Source organism: Leuciscus leuciscus (genome assembly GCF_965113295.1).
Source record: "Leuciscus leuciscus genome assembly, chromosome: 12".
NCBI classification, from domain to species: domain Eukaryota; kingdom Metazoa; phylum Chordata; class Actinopteri; order Cypriniformes; family Leuciscidae; genus Leuciscus; species Leuciscus leuciscus.
In genome coordinates, this window is record NC_138736.1 from 9,860,988 (window position 1) to 9,874,824 (window position 13,837).

At 39.2% G+C, this 13,837-nt stretch overlaps 1 protein-coding gene across 10 annotated transcripts in view; it reads right to left on the reverse strand.

Annotated features, from left to right (window-relative positions):
• Positions 1 to 543: 543 nt before the first annotated feature.
• The window catches only part of runx1t1 (RUNX1 partner transcriptional co-repressor 1), a 56,309-nt gene continuing 43,015 nt past the window's right edge, over positions 544 to 13,837 (reverse strand). For 7 of the 10 annotated variants that reach the window (XM_082187084.1, XM_082187079.1, XM_082187080.1 and 4 more), the window contains 5 exons: positions 13,255 to 13,352; positions 11,817 to 12,018; positions 11,513 to 11,581; positions 6,389 to 6,579; positions 544 to 4,585 (listed from right to left, as the gene is read on the reverse strand). In XM_082187084.1, the coding sequence (XP_082043210.1) occupies positions 4,307 to 4,585; positions 6,389 to 6,579; positions 11,513 to 11,581; positions 11,817 to 12,018; positions 13,255 to 13,352 (839 nt within the window). In that variant the 3' untranslated portion in view covers positions 544 to 4,306. The remainder of the gene's footprint in view (positions 4,586 to 6,388; positions 6,580 to 11,512; positions 11,582 to 11,816; positions 12,019 to 13,254; positions 13,353 to 13,837) is intronic. The other 3 variants (XM_082187085.1, XM_082187082.1, XM_082187081.1) reach the window with 2 other exon arrangements.

A 13,837-nucleotide genomic window follows, 5' to 3' on the forward strand; every position in this document is an offset into this window, starting at 1 on the left:
GATAAAATGTCAATGACAAGAAATTATGAGAAAAATTACATAAGTAATAATTATGACAAAAACAACTATAGGAAAAAAGTACAAAATTATGATGATAATTTGAATTGAATTGAAATTATGACAAAAACAATTATTTTACAAATTAAATTTTTTGTAAATACTCAATACTTAATTTTGACTTTTCATGTCACAATTATGTTTAACAAAGTTAAAAGTTATATCTTAATTTTGACTTTTCATGTCCTAATTATGATTTACATAACCGTGGGAACCCTGTAAAAAAAAAAAAAAATCTATGCTTTCATTATTACTTAGGTGTATCTCTATTCTAGTCTCTACTCCTCTGAACAAGCTTGGAACTTCTCATGTTACCGCATCTTTAGGATGAACCACTTTGTGGTATTTCTTATTTTCTAAATTGCTAAATGAATAAACGTTAATGTAAACGATGCATTCAAGCAGAATGCGCATTCTGTTCTGTAAACATGCAACAGGTACAAAGTACTTTAAACAAAGAGAAAAAAATAAACCCACAGCCTCCAATGCAGGTATGAACATATTTATTACACAGTAAAGAGTACAACAATACCAGAATCATACTGCAAAGATTCACAGACTGACAGACCATTTACTACAGCCCCCAAAAATGAGAGAATAAAATAAAGAAAACAGATTAAACAAGAAACCACAGTTCTGACATAGTAGACTCAAAAACCCTAGAGTATACTGAAACGGTGTGACGAGAGACCACACCCTCCCAGCCCACCTGTAACCTGTGGTTCATGTTTCCGTTAAGTATTGCACAACAACTTTCATGAGTTTTTTTTTTTTCTTTTTTTTTTTCACAATAAAGATTTTCGAAGAACCCTATGACTGCCCGTCCTGAACCCACCCCACCAATTCATTTCACTAAGTTTCCACGGTCCCTTTATTATCCCAAAAGTTTTATTAACTTTACAAACTGGAGGAAAAACAAAACAAAACGTAAGAACACCTGGCAAAAAAGGCATGCGCAAATTCACCAGCCGTTACTTTTCGCTCACGTTTGGTGCGAATCCCCAATAACACGAACCTAAATGACACTGAGCGGCCAAGCGTGTCTCACAACAGAAGACATAAACGGGGAAAAAGAGGGTGCAGGATAAGAGGAGGGCAATTGGAATATATCACATTTCTCATCTTTGACCATTTATTGAATAGTGTATATCAAATGGAGTCGACACATTTTTTAACTCTGAGCTGACTCAAAGTGATTTGTATGTGTGACAAACTTAAAATGAAATTTTTTTTTTTTTTGTTTGTTTTTTTGTTACGTATTCTATTTATTACGTTTTTTTTTTTTTTTTTTTCATGAGGTCTGCATTGTTACCAAGTAGTGATATGGTTTGCAGCTATATGAGCTTTTAACTTTGGGTTTAAGTCCTGTTCTCATGTGCCCATTTGGTTTGACTAGACCAGTGTCCGCTCGGCGACTGGTGCTCCTAACGTGCTGTCAGAGGTAGAGTGAGACTTTTTGCCACCGAGGAAAAAAGGTTGTAGCAAAACAGACGTACTAGAGTGGGAAGGAGGAGTTTCTTAATGCTTTGTCCGTGCTTAGTTTATTCAGGTCACCCTGATTGAAGATACTACACTAACTGTATGTATTTTTCAAAAATAGTACATTAGTGTTTCAAGACAGCTTAGCTGACAGGTTCTCTGGAGATGTGTACAGGTGTCTTACACCTTTGTTTTTTGGATTAGTTAACCGTAGCATGCCGGAGGAGGCCGGGAGTGCATCCAGGGCCAGCCCCTCCTCCAAAGAGGTCAAGTGCACAGCGTTTAGCACCATGGTTTGGCGGGGCGTGAAACATCAGAGTGCAGCTAAGTGCTGGTTTAGACCCCTCTTCCTCTTAAGCCATTGGCGAGGTTGTTTCGTTTAGTTTTAGTTTCTCACATGGCTTTTTATCTTGAGCTGAAACACTTAAAGGTTTGGTTATGCGCCGTTCGTGAACGAGAAGAGCTTCGCTTCGGTCGGGCAGGTAGCCGTTTGGGGTGACGTTCTTATGACAGATCCGTTTCGAGGAATGATACGGAAAGAAAAAGGACGACAATGAAACGGTTGTGAAAACCTAGCCCTGGAGGATCTAGATATGGGATCCACCTTTTCAGTTATTGCTCAATCATTCAGACCGCCTCATCCACACATGAAACCCTCTTTTCTTAGGACCTGCTACATGGTTTTGAGTGGCTCCTCCTCCCTACGATCTGAACAGGGCTGGTCTTGGCTCTGGACAGGGGAGAGTTAAAGGTTTTCGAATGGAAACATTGCTCAATGTGGCTTCCCCTGATAAACACGTCGAGAAAACAAAAATGCATTTAAGTGAGTCTCTTTTGTCATGTTTAAATCTTGGATAAAATCAGGTTTTGGTCCTTCATGTCTGTCTTTGGCTGTCTTCCATGTTAATTCTTTTGTAATACTGTGTATCCTGGTGCTCTGCAGTGTTAAAGCTGTCTGTTTTTCACCTCTGCATTTGGAAAGTTAGTTTCTTAGTGTCTTTTTTGTATTTTTTTTTCTTTTTTGTAGAAAACAAAAACAACATATACCATAGCGTTCAGTATGCATGTGCATGCACTGTCCTTAACTATTCAAAGCAAAATGTTTAGGAAAAAAATGTTAACAAAAGCAGATTGTGATACTTCTGTTTAGTCTTTTTTCCATTTTCTTTTTGCTCTTTTTTCATAATTTTTTTCTCCATTTTTTTTAACAAGAAAAGAAAAATCACAGATATGTAACGAAGCACTCCAAAGATAACCTATGAAGTGAGGCTCCCTATGAAAAAAAATAAAAAAACTGCCAAAAGAAGCATGCCGAGAGAAACCGTGACAGTGCAAATACATTTATGTACGTCCCATGTACAAAAACATTTATGTTAGCATTCCATGTAACATGCTAGTTCTCAGAAAAAACATCTGAATGAGACTGAAGTAGCAGCTCTGAGAGATAGCGTTTGTCTTTCGAGGACAATGGGAAAAGGGTTTTTTTTCTTTAGAGAACTACAAGGGGACTAGCACAAACACATACAAATAGAAAAGCAGCTTGCAAGAAAGAGGGAGAGAGCGAGAGAGACAGAGAAAAAAGAGAAAGTATGTTCTTCCTTTTTGCACCTAGAAAGACTAAAAAGTTGTGACCGTGGTTTAAACTATTAATGCGTCGTCACAATTGTCCAGCACATGTACAATAAATAACCATTGGAGACGGCACAGGACACAAGTGTTTAACACAATGAGATCTAGAAGGGCAAAAAGAAGCAGAACGAGGACTGATGGCGAGAGATAGGCAGGACAGGAGAGGGCTCTGGACTGGTTCCAATAGCCAGTGATTTATGGGTTATTTCTCAGCCCTTTTTTTCCCCAGCGGCTGTCACAGTGAGGTTCTGACAGTCCTGCTCTGGTGGGCCGATGACTTCACTTCCTGTTTTGGGAGCTGATGGGAGTGCATTTGGGATCAGGGCTCAGAGTGCATCCTTCATTACGCTGTGTAGTACTCAACATCCAGCACGGGCCCTCCTCGCCCCTACATTCCTCAGTGAAACAGCTTTTTATTTCTCGAACCATTGACCTGGATATTATCTTGCAGAAGAGGGACGAACATCTGCGTTCCTTCACAATCTGCTGCACATCTGCAGAGTTCAACGTACGAGCCAGAAAAGCCATCCGCCGTCTACTCCACCACGTCTGACACAGATGCCCTTCACGGCATGTTTTTTCCCCCTCAACATTTCGTTGTCTTCTTTACAAGGAACGCTGTCCTAATAATATTCAGAGTCTCTGCTTACATCAGCTATGAAATATTTCCTTGGTTTTTGTTATTTAAAGTGTCTTTTAATGAGGTCAAATAGTTTCATATCCCAGCTACTGGATAAAGAGCTTTGAGAACAGAACGGAGGAGGAAAAAAAAAACGACAAAAAAACAAAATGAAGAGGAGGTCAAATACACTCATCAAGAGGTCCCAGCTGTCTACTCCATTTGTCTTCTTATTTACAAGAATGCAAGAGAGCCACAACATCAATAAACGACATTACCAGCAGTAATCGATAATAGCTGTAGTAACAATAAAGAACAATGAGAATTTCAAACAAAGAATATCTTTGCGTTCTCTATCATGGCAAGTCAATATGACCCGAAATGGACCTCCTGTGGGTGATCGCCCTAAGTACAGTCTTCTTTCTTTGTTAGTGCGCTAGCTTTAGCATTTTGGAGCGAGCGAGTGAGGCAGGTGAGTCAGTCCCCAGTCTGCTGAGGCTTCAGGAAGGGTCCGCTTGGACTCTAGCGCGGCGTGTTCTCTATGGTGGAGGGCGTGCCGGGTGTGGCCGAGCGGGGAGTGGCGGCGGACGGCGTGTCCGCTGGGCTCCCGGCTCCGCTGCTGGGGGTGGCTGAGGAGCTGACGGTGGCCGGGGTCTCGCTTTGCTGCTGTGCCTGCAGAGTCTGGCCACATACGTGGTGGTGCTTTTCCCAGTCCTTGTGCTGGCAGAAGGAACCGCAGTAACGCGCTGTGTTGCAGCCGCTGCAGGTCTCGCTCGCCTTGCGCCCACAATTCCAGCAGCTCTGCATGGGAAAAGAGGGAAGGTTTAAACTTAGTGCTGGGCGGTTTGACCAAAAATTTATATTTATAAAATGTATAGTATATGACGGCCTTTATTTTTTATGATGACTGGGTGTTAACCACAGTTTCTACTAATTGAGAGAGGAAATACTGCATTAGATTGACTTAGAATGCCCTATTATACTGTCATGAGTGAATATTGTAGAAAATAATCCACACTCCAGGCTCCACAAAATGATGCTGTTTACAAAGAGGAGGCGCTTTAGGAGCGGCAGAAATAGCGGTTTCCCTGGTAACGGCTGTACACAAAGCAGCGCAGCGCTCATAAACGCTGCTTTATCAGGAAAGATAAAGTAAGATTAAATGAAAATGACATCGAAACTTTTCTAAAGACAGTCAGTTCCCTTCAAAGATACATTTATATAAAAACACCCACGCCGCGTTTTGACTTTGAAACGTGCAGTGCTCATGTTTATTCGATGATGTCAAAGCCTTTTGGAAAATCTATTTGTGGCGGGCAGTGTTGATATTGTGAACCAATGTACGGGAAACTCTGTAATATAATTTGACAGCTATTAATTATAGTTTAACCTATCCATCTTCACCATCACACATAGTAACACATACAGCTGTGCATCACCACAGTGCAAAAGTGAACACACCCCAAAGGGACCCTCTCGCGTTGCGCTGCGTTCCGAACGTTGTTTAAGCGACATACACCAGTATTGCGGTATATGAAAAATTCATATCACAACAAAAATAAACACCGGTATTCGGTATGAACCGGTATACCACCCAGCACTATTTAAACTGTAATATATTCAAAAAATTATATTTCTTTCCATGGGTATTATCCCAATTAGGAAATAATAGATGCACAGACCTTTGAGAAAAGTGTGCGAAAGTCTCGGCTCATTAGCAGCAAACATTTCCCATTTGAATTTAAGTGTAAATAGAGAATTCTATTCTCTTTATTTTTCTTTGGATCTCCCTGCTTTGAAAACATGGAAATAATGAGCTGGCTGGGGGAAAAAACCCAGTCATTTTACCCAGTTCCACATGGCGCTATGTGAGGACACATTTGTAACAGGTTAACTACAAAACGCTCAAAGATCACACAGAAACTCAGGTTACCACTGTGGCCTCGTTGTGTTTGTCTCCGGGCCAAATAAGAGCAATTATCACAAAGTCTCGAATGTGTCCCAGAGACGAGAAGCCGGAGTTATAAACGGCTACGGACGCAATCCTCCGGAGAGACGTGCATAAACATGGCTCGTGCAATTAAACTCAGATGCGTGCCGCCTTTCTCTGCTAACTGATTAAACGAGCCGTACCCCCGCTGTGCACAGACACTCGGCGCTCCCTTCCCAATTTCCCGCATCCAAATCAGTACCACCTTAACTGTCCACATGTTTCATTTAGTGGAGGAAACGCACCGCTCTGCCTGAGGTGATAAATGCAATGTTATATTCCTCGGCTCTGCGTGACACCAGCCTGCATGAGGAATTATCTGGGACACACTTTTCTCTTCCCCCTGTGCTTTTCATATGATATCTACTGTATGTTTCCCTACAGATTTCCATACTAAGGAGATCAAATGTAAGTCATGGAAATAAAACAACCCAACCAAGTAAATCAGGCATGTACAAATCATTTAAAATATAAGAAAATCCCCTAGATAATATCTAATGCAAAATTTAATAAATTATGGAATATATTACCATCCCAATGAATCATTGTGCAGTATGTGAATGCTGCAGCTGTTCGCTAATATAATAATGTGCGGTAGGCGTACAAGCTGTTACCTCACTAGAGTCCTCCTGCTGGTTGATGACTGACAGCGCGTCCTCCGCCGCTTGCCTCTTGGCCTCGGCCACCGTGCGCTCCATCTTGGCTCGCTCTGTGCTGATCATCTCGTGTGCCTTGCGCTCAGCTTCTGACACAGCTTTCTGCAGCTCAGACATAGCCTGCCTCTTCACCTCATTCACAGCCTCTTCTGAAAGAAAGAGCACAGTGCTTTACAGTGTCCATAGCACAGCAACAGAAACCCAAAAAATTGTGTAGAATGAATAACTGATGTATGGATAACATATAATCTGCAGCTCTGCTATGTGCAGAAAATCGGACAAACTTAAAATTAAATGTTTTTTTATTGAAGTCGAATATTATTTTAAATGTCTTAATCAACCTGTCTACATTGTGTTACATCAAGTACATTTTAAGGGTCAGACTAGGGCTGGACGATTTTGGCTAAAATCATAATCGCAATTAATCAAACAAGTTACCTCGATTACGATTATTGAACGATTATTTAAAAAAAAATTCCTATGTCACTGGCAAGGCTTATACTGTACGATCGCGGTTATTTTTTCTAATGAAAGAGTTAGGGATGTCCCGATACCACTTTTTCACTTCCGATACGATACCGATGCCGCAGCTTTGGCTATTTGCCGATACCGATATCAATCCGATATCTTTATTTTATTCTTGAACTAATACTACTAATAATAAAATATATGGAAGCACTTTCCTCAATTAGCCACATAAAAACATCTCACTCAAATGGAGAACAAATACTTCTCCAGTATATCCACAACAACAGTTGATAATGAAAGACTGCCACCCTTTATTCAAAAGGCCTTGAGATATGTTTGGTAACCTGAATGAATTTAAAATTAATTTGCTATATTTCAGATCAATATATTTGTTTCCTTAAAATTTAAATTAACTTTAACTTCTCATCTGAAATATAAATAATTTATTTCTGTATAAAATAATACTACCATTAAAAACATTTGATTTGATTTTTTAATCAATGTAGAATGTGTAACTTAAAAATAAAAAGATTAGTGCTCTGTTTTAGGACAAGAAATGAAAACCAATGCAATATGATGAATGTCCAAAAGATGAGATCATTTTTGCTTTTTGATAATTTGATTTTTAAAAAATGTACACAGTGTGTGTGTGTGATTTTGGTTGGGTGACAGTTGTAGGTTACAGTTTGACAAGAGTTTACAGTTTGACAAAAGCACAATGTTTTACACAAATATAAGTAGGCTGAACACTTTGCAGTTTTAATGATGTCCTGTATGAATAAATTGACGTTGATGTTATAATGACGAATGTTGTTTTTATGTTTCCACTGTTCGATCGCGCCCGTGCCTCTCTCTCTCTGACACACACATTCCAGCATTGCAATCTTGACATCGCAGCCTGTTCATTATGCTGCGTTCACAGCAAACACGAATAGAGCGTCAAATTCGCGTCTAGTTCTACGCTTAAACATTTTGAATCCATTCGCGCGTCCAAAGCGAATAGGAGTCGGACGCGCGTAAGCGAGCGTTTGAAGCGAAATAGACGCGCGTTCAGGGACGGGGCGGAGTCAAGTGACTACACACGCGGTAATATGTTTTAAGGGGAAAGTACACACACAGTAGGTGGAAATATTAATAGGATTAAAAAACCGAAATAACCGACTTCAGGTTACGTAAAAATTACGTCGGTTACAGGCTCTGAATTTCGGTTTCGATTACTTTTCGATTAATCATCCAGCCCTAGGTCAGACTAAGTAGAAATAGCTCATTAAGTTAAACAACTGCACATGTTGAACTGTTGACATGACATCTCACAGCTAAAGATTATGCCTTCTAAAATACTAGGGGTGTAACAATATATTGTGTCACAATATATCGCAATACAAAAATGCAACAATATGTATCGTGGATAGTGACAATCTGTATCAAGTGTCACCATTGTCCTGTGCATTGGGTTAACAGCATCAAGTCCAAGCCTATTCATTTCCACCCCCAATGTAATACCAAATTTAGCATTTTAATCAACAGTAAATTTTTTGTTAACCTTTTACCATACTTCTTAAAGTATCGCAATAATATTGTATCATGAGTTCAGTATCGTGATATGTATCGAATCGTGACATGAGAGTATCGTTACACCGCTATAAAATACACGTACCTAAAAATTCTAATTAATAGATACAAATTCTAATTTAAAAACAATAGTATCTGACATTTTGTATTCATTCAAAGTAACTCAGCTAATTAGTGTTCATTTTGAAAACTATTTTTTATGTTGTTTAATTGATCCTATTGGTTTGTTTTGTTCAAAAGCAGCTGAGAGATTAATCTGGGGATTAATTAGAAACATCAATTTTTATTTGAATGTGCTCAGATGACTTTCTGTGTTTGCTGAATACAAATAAACAAGAATGGAATGCTTTTCTTTAGCCTCAAACCAAAGACTCTACTGTAGTGCACAAGACAGATTACAGGTAATCCTTGATATTTTTCCCTATGAAGTATAAATGTATTTCCTTGAACTCGCACTTTATCTCTACTTTTACATTGTTATCCCATTAACCGTAAATACTTCTGGCAGGAAAACTCATCTCAAGAGCAGACTAGGGATTTTTTGTGTTTGTTTGTTTTCATTGTTCAAGGCTGCAGCCTGACTAATTGCATATGCAAATCGGGCAATTTATATTTAAATTATGCATTTCAATTGCGCCCCCAAAGGACCATGCAGATCAGGATATGGCACTGTGTGAGAAAAGGGTTTGAATATTCATCACCTACTGTACACAGTCTTTCTAAAGAAAAAGGCATTCACCTCTTACGTTTGTCAAGACCGCTTTAAGGCAGTTCTGACTCTTAACTCTTAAAGGGTTAGTTCTTGAGGGTGAGTAAATCATAGGGTAATTTTAATTTTTGGGTGAACTATCCCTCTAAGCCAGCAAGTTTCACGGCCCCTAGAATTTTTTGTTGTATGACAATCTGAACATGCAATATTTCAAAAGAAAGAAAGAACAGATCATCTGCTTTTAAAGAAAAGAAAATTAACGCAAGTAAATCCCAAAACACACCCATTACTCATTATGAGAATAGGGACAACCCTTTTAGACCACGACCATTTTTCCCGTCTTTAAACTAGCAAAAGTGGATTCGGACATGCCCTAAGTGAACTTGCGCCGTGCGCTTAAGACCATGCGCTTAGATCGTTAAAATAGGGCCCCACGTCTGGATCGGATTCAGAACGATGATCAAAACATAGATGGTATTGATCGCTTCCATCAACACCTCCAAAGCTTCACAGTCCTATACCTCGTCCTGGGTCGACATTTCATTCTGTAACATTAGGCAGTTTTGATTTATATGCTGTTTAATGTTGATGATTGCTTTATTTTTTTTTTACATACGCATCTGCTTACATATGCTATCGCTTGTTTCTGCTTCTTCTTCACATGTCTTTTGATCTGAAGATTCTGTACTCTTTCAGAAGATGTCTAATAGTGCCCCCTACCACATAACAGTGAAAACACGGAAAGCCGTACATTTTCGTCAATGGCGGGAAAGCGGTGTCTCATAAATGGCGGGAAATCCCATCAATGGCGGGGAAAGAGTTAAAAACTGTTAGCTTGTGTTAGGTTGCGTAACCATCACTAGAGGCGTACAATAGCTTAGAAAAATACTATTCTTAAGGAGTTTTAATAGACTAAACTGTCATGCCAGTCTCTTGTTTTGCAGAAATGGATGGCTGTGGTTAAGCAGACCCCAGTCTTAAATATGAAGGATTATAGAGCCAGGGACATTTTCATCAAGACTGGACTGAATTGTAAAACCATGGTGGTTTGGTGCACAGAGTCGTCCTCTTGATGGGCTGAGGTCACGGAAAATGCACCACATTCCCTGATATGTTTTACTGCATCTATACTTCACTATTCAGATGGAATTTCAATCTGCGGTGATTTGTTTAGGGTGTTACTACCGCCGTTGTGTTTCAAAGGCAGTGTGTTAGCTGAAATGAGCGGTCTTAGAGCGTCTTTTGTAATGTCATTTTCATGGCAAAGTTTGTTTGCTTTTATAAAGCCTTTGGTAAGACCACACAGTGAAGACAAACTGCTTTAGCAGATGCGTCTGTCGTGTATTAGAGAGCCGAAGCCAAGGTAAACAATCTGCTATTACAGAACCCATCACTTGTCATATTTCACACAGATCAACTGCTCTTTAAACAAAGCCTTTTAATATCTTTATCCGTCTTTTAACCAGCTCCTCTGCTGTGATAAAACAGAGTGCCGTGGAAAGCTGAGATCCTGTTGCACAGCTAATGGCAAGAGTGCTGAAGTGCTGTAAAGGCTGGGAGCACTTATGTGTCCTGTTCAGCCAGAGCAATAAAAGAGCTTTATGATCTGACATCACTGTTGGAATGTGTAGAGGTGCTTCCAGTGAAAGCCAATCACTGAACTGCCCAACACACGACTCAGGGACATCACAGGAGTCAAACAAAATGCCACAAAAACAGACAGACATTTCAAAATGCACTCTTGAGCTCCAAGACCTTCTTTTGAACATTTTTGTTAATGTTGGTTTTAAATGTAAATGCATGATAACAAAACCTTTTAATTTTTAATAAAATGCTATTTTTTAATAGAATATATATATATTTTTCTATATTTATTGACACAAGTGTGCATGAAAGGAAAACAATTATATGTTTATTTTCAAAAGCATTAAAGGAATTTAATGTAAAAAAAAATAAATTACTATATTTTATCATTTATTCACTTATTTATAAATGTAGGTTAATTTATTGTACTTTTTTTTATTTGTGCATTACTATTTTTATGATTTTGTCTAGAGCTGAAACTGCAATTATATGTACCTCATTTGTTGTGCATTAAATTTCCCCGCAGATTTTTTCCCCCCTGAGTTTGGTGTGAAATCGACCAGGTTTCTACCTGACTGCAGTTCTGCATACAGATAACTAACTCACTGACTGATTGAATTTCAGAGAGCTTTTAAATCACAGACAGGCTTTGAAAGAGCTCTGTGTGAATAATTTAGCTTTGATTTTCCACCTGTGCTTATGAGAAATGTGTACATGTTTAAAAAAAGTGACAAAGACAGCATGCTAACCGGCTTTCTTCCAGATTTCTTCAGGTACATATCCAGACACTGGCCTGTGAAGGAGCTCCCTATGGATATCTGTAAAAGAGAAAACAAAGGACACTTCATTTACAATGAACTCAATAGACAGCAATTTTTCCCAGTCAAAATAACAGATAAATTACCATATTGTCATCAAGACAATTGGTAAATCAACTGTAAATCTGTTCTTTTTAAAAGTCAGACATATCAAATAGATGTAGGAAATAGGACGTGATGCTTTCTGGGTGATACAGACGTCTCAGACACACATCTTGTGCTGAATATGTGTTACCTAAAGCATTGCTTTCTTGGCTGGCGGGGCTCTGCTGTCGGGACTGACTGCTGCTGGTGCTGCTGGTCTTCTTAAGGTCTTCAGCATCACTGTAACGACGGATCCAGTAGTTGAGCTCCTCCCGGTCGGCCTCCTGACACCTCCGCAACACCGTCAGTGAGCGACGTGTCTTCTCCACCATATCCATGATGCAGTTCAGGAGCTGTCGGGGAGATACAGGCAGAGTGTTACCAACACAACATCTTCTCTAAATAGAATTGACCAAATTTAGATATAAAAATATAATGTTAAAAAGCTTACATTGAACACTGACTCACACATCTTTATGTTTGAAGTCATTAAAACACTGATACCAACCACTGAGAAAAAGTTAATGCTTGGTGGTTGTTCTTTTTTTTCTTTCTTTTTTTTTTTTAGCTCAGGAGACATTACAACTTAAAGGGTTAGTTTACCTTTTTTTATTTATTTTGTCATTAATTACTCATCCTCATGTTGATTCAAACCCATAAGACTTTTGTTCAACTTCAGGAACACTAATGAAGATCTTTTTGATGAAATTTGAGATTTTTCTGTCCCTCCATTGACAGCTACGCAACTACCACTTTGATGCTTCAAAAAGTTAATAAAGACTGTATTATTGTAAAACTAATTCATATGAATTGAGCGGTTAAGTCCAAATTTTCTGAAGAGAGACAATCGCTTTATATGATGAAGATATATGTGGGAAATGGAAGCTCAAGCATGGTCGCTTGACGTGTGAGAACCAATGAGGTTCATTCTTGTGTTACGCAGCAATGTTTGAGCTTCTGCAAGAACCAATAAGGTTTGTTCTCACACATCAAGCAGGTTCGGGTGAGCTTCTGTTAATGTTCACTGATCAATGTTTATGTGAATAAAAGCCTAAATTAAATCTGTTCATTATATAAAGCGATCGAGTCTCTTCAGAAAATTTGGTCTAAACCGCTTGGTTGATATGGATTAGTTTTACAATCTCTTTATGAACTTTTTGAAGCGTCAAAGTGGTAGTTGCGTAGCCGTCAATGAAGGGCAAGTAATTGATCTAATTTTTTTAAAATTTTTGGGTGAACTATCCCTTTAAATAACAACTGTCTCATATGTTTCTCCTGAAACTCTTTAGAAACAAATAAGCAATTGTTCACAAAATTTTGATCATGGAATAACTTAAAAAAGTTTGCATTCATGTTAAACCAGACTTCAGGGTCTTGCTCATTTTGTGAAAGATATGAGAAACAGAAGAATCACCATTTGAGCTCAATATAATCTCATTGCTGTCTAGAAGTGCTTTTGTGATCAAGCAAAAACAAAACAAACAAACATGCAAACACACAGAAATGACTAGCAAACACACTTCTCATGTTCTCTCATTCTCATTCTCTCACACACATACACTTTGGATAGTAATAAAAAATGTTATTACTTTTCTTACATGGTCAAGGTGCTTCCACTCTTCTGCCCATTCTCTGTCTGTGAGCCTGTGATCTATGACTTCCTCCTGGCGTGTGCTGCCGTGCATCCCTGTCACAGAACGAGAGAAAGAGAGAAAGCGAGTGTTAAACGTGTTACTATTTGGGCCTTGGTTTTCCATTTCTCTTGCTTGCCCTCAGCGGCATGTCGTGCCCGTCTGTTTCACAGCCATAGCTCACCCGCTTCCTGACATCCTCCATCGCTCACACACTCTTCATTCCTCACATGCTCTCATCCCTCACTCCGCTCTCCCGTGCTGCCTGCAGGCACACTCTCTCCCTCTCTCCACACCGCACCAGAGCTGCCAGACTCATGCATATCTTGTGCATATATCACCGGCTAACATGCTTGAGTATTTTTAGCACATTTAAACCTGATATGGCGAGTTGGCTTTATGTGAATTTTAAAAGAGTTTATGTTCCTGATCCAACTGAGCCTCGCCTGGTTTAACTTCTAAGAGTCTGAACGGCATGCAGTGGACTTTTGAGGATTTGAGGCATTGGCAAACTCAGCCTAAGAGAATAGGGCTCATATTG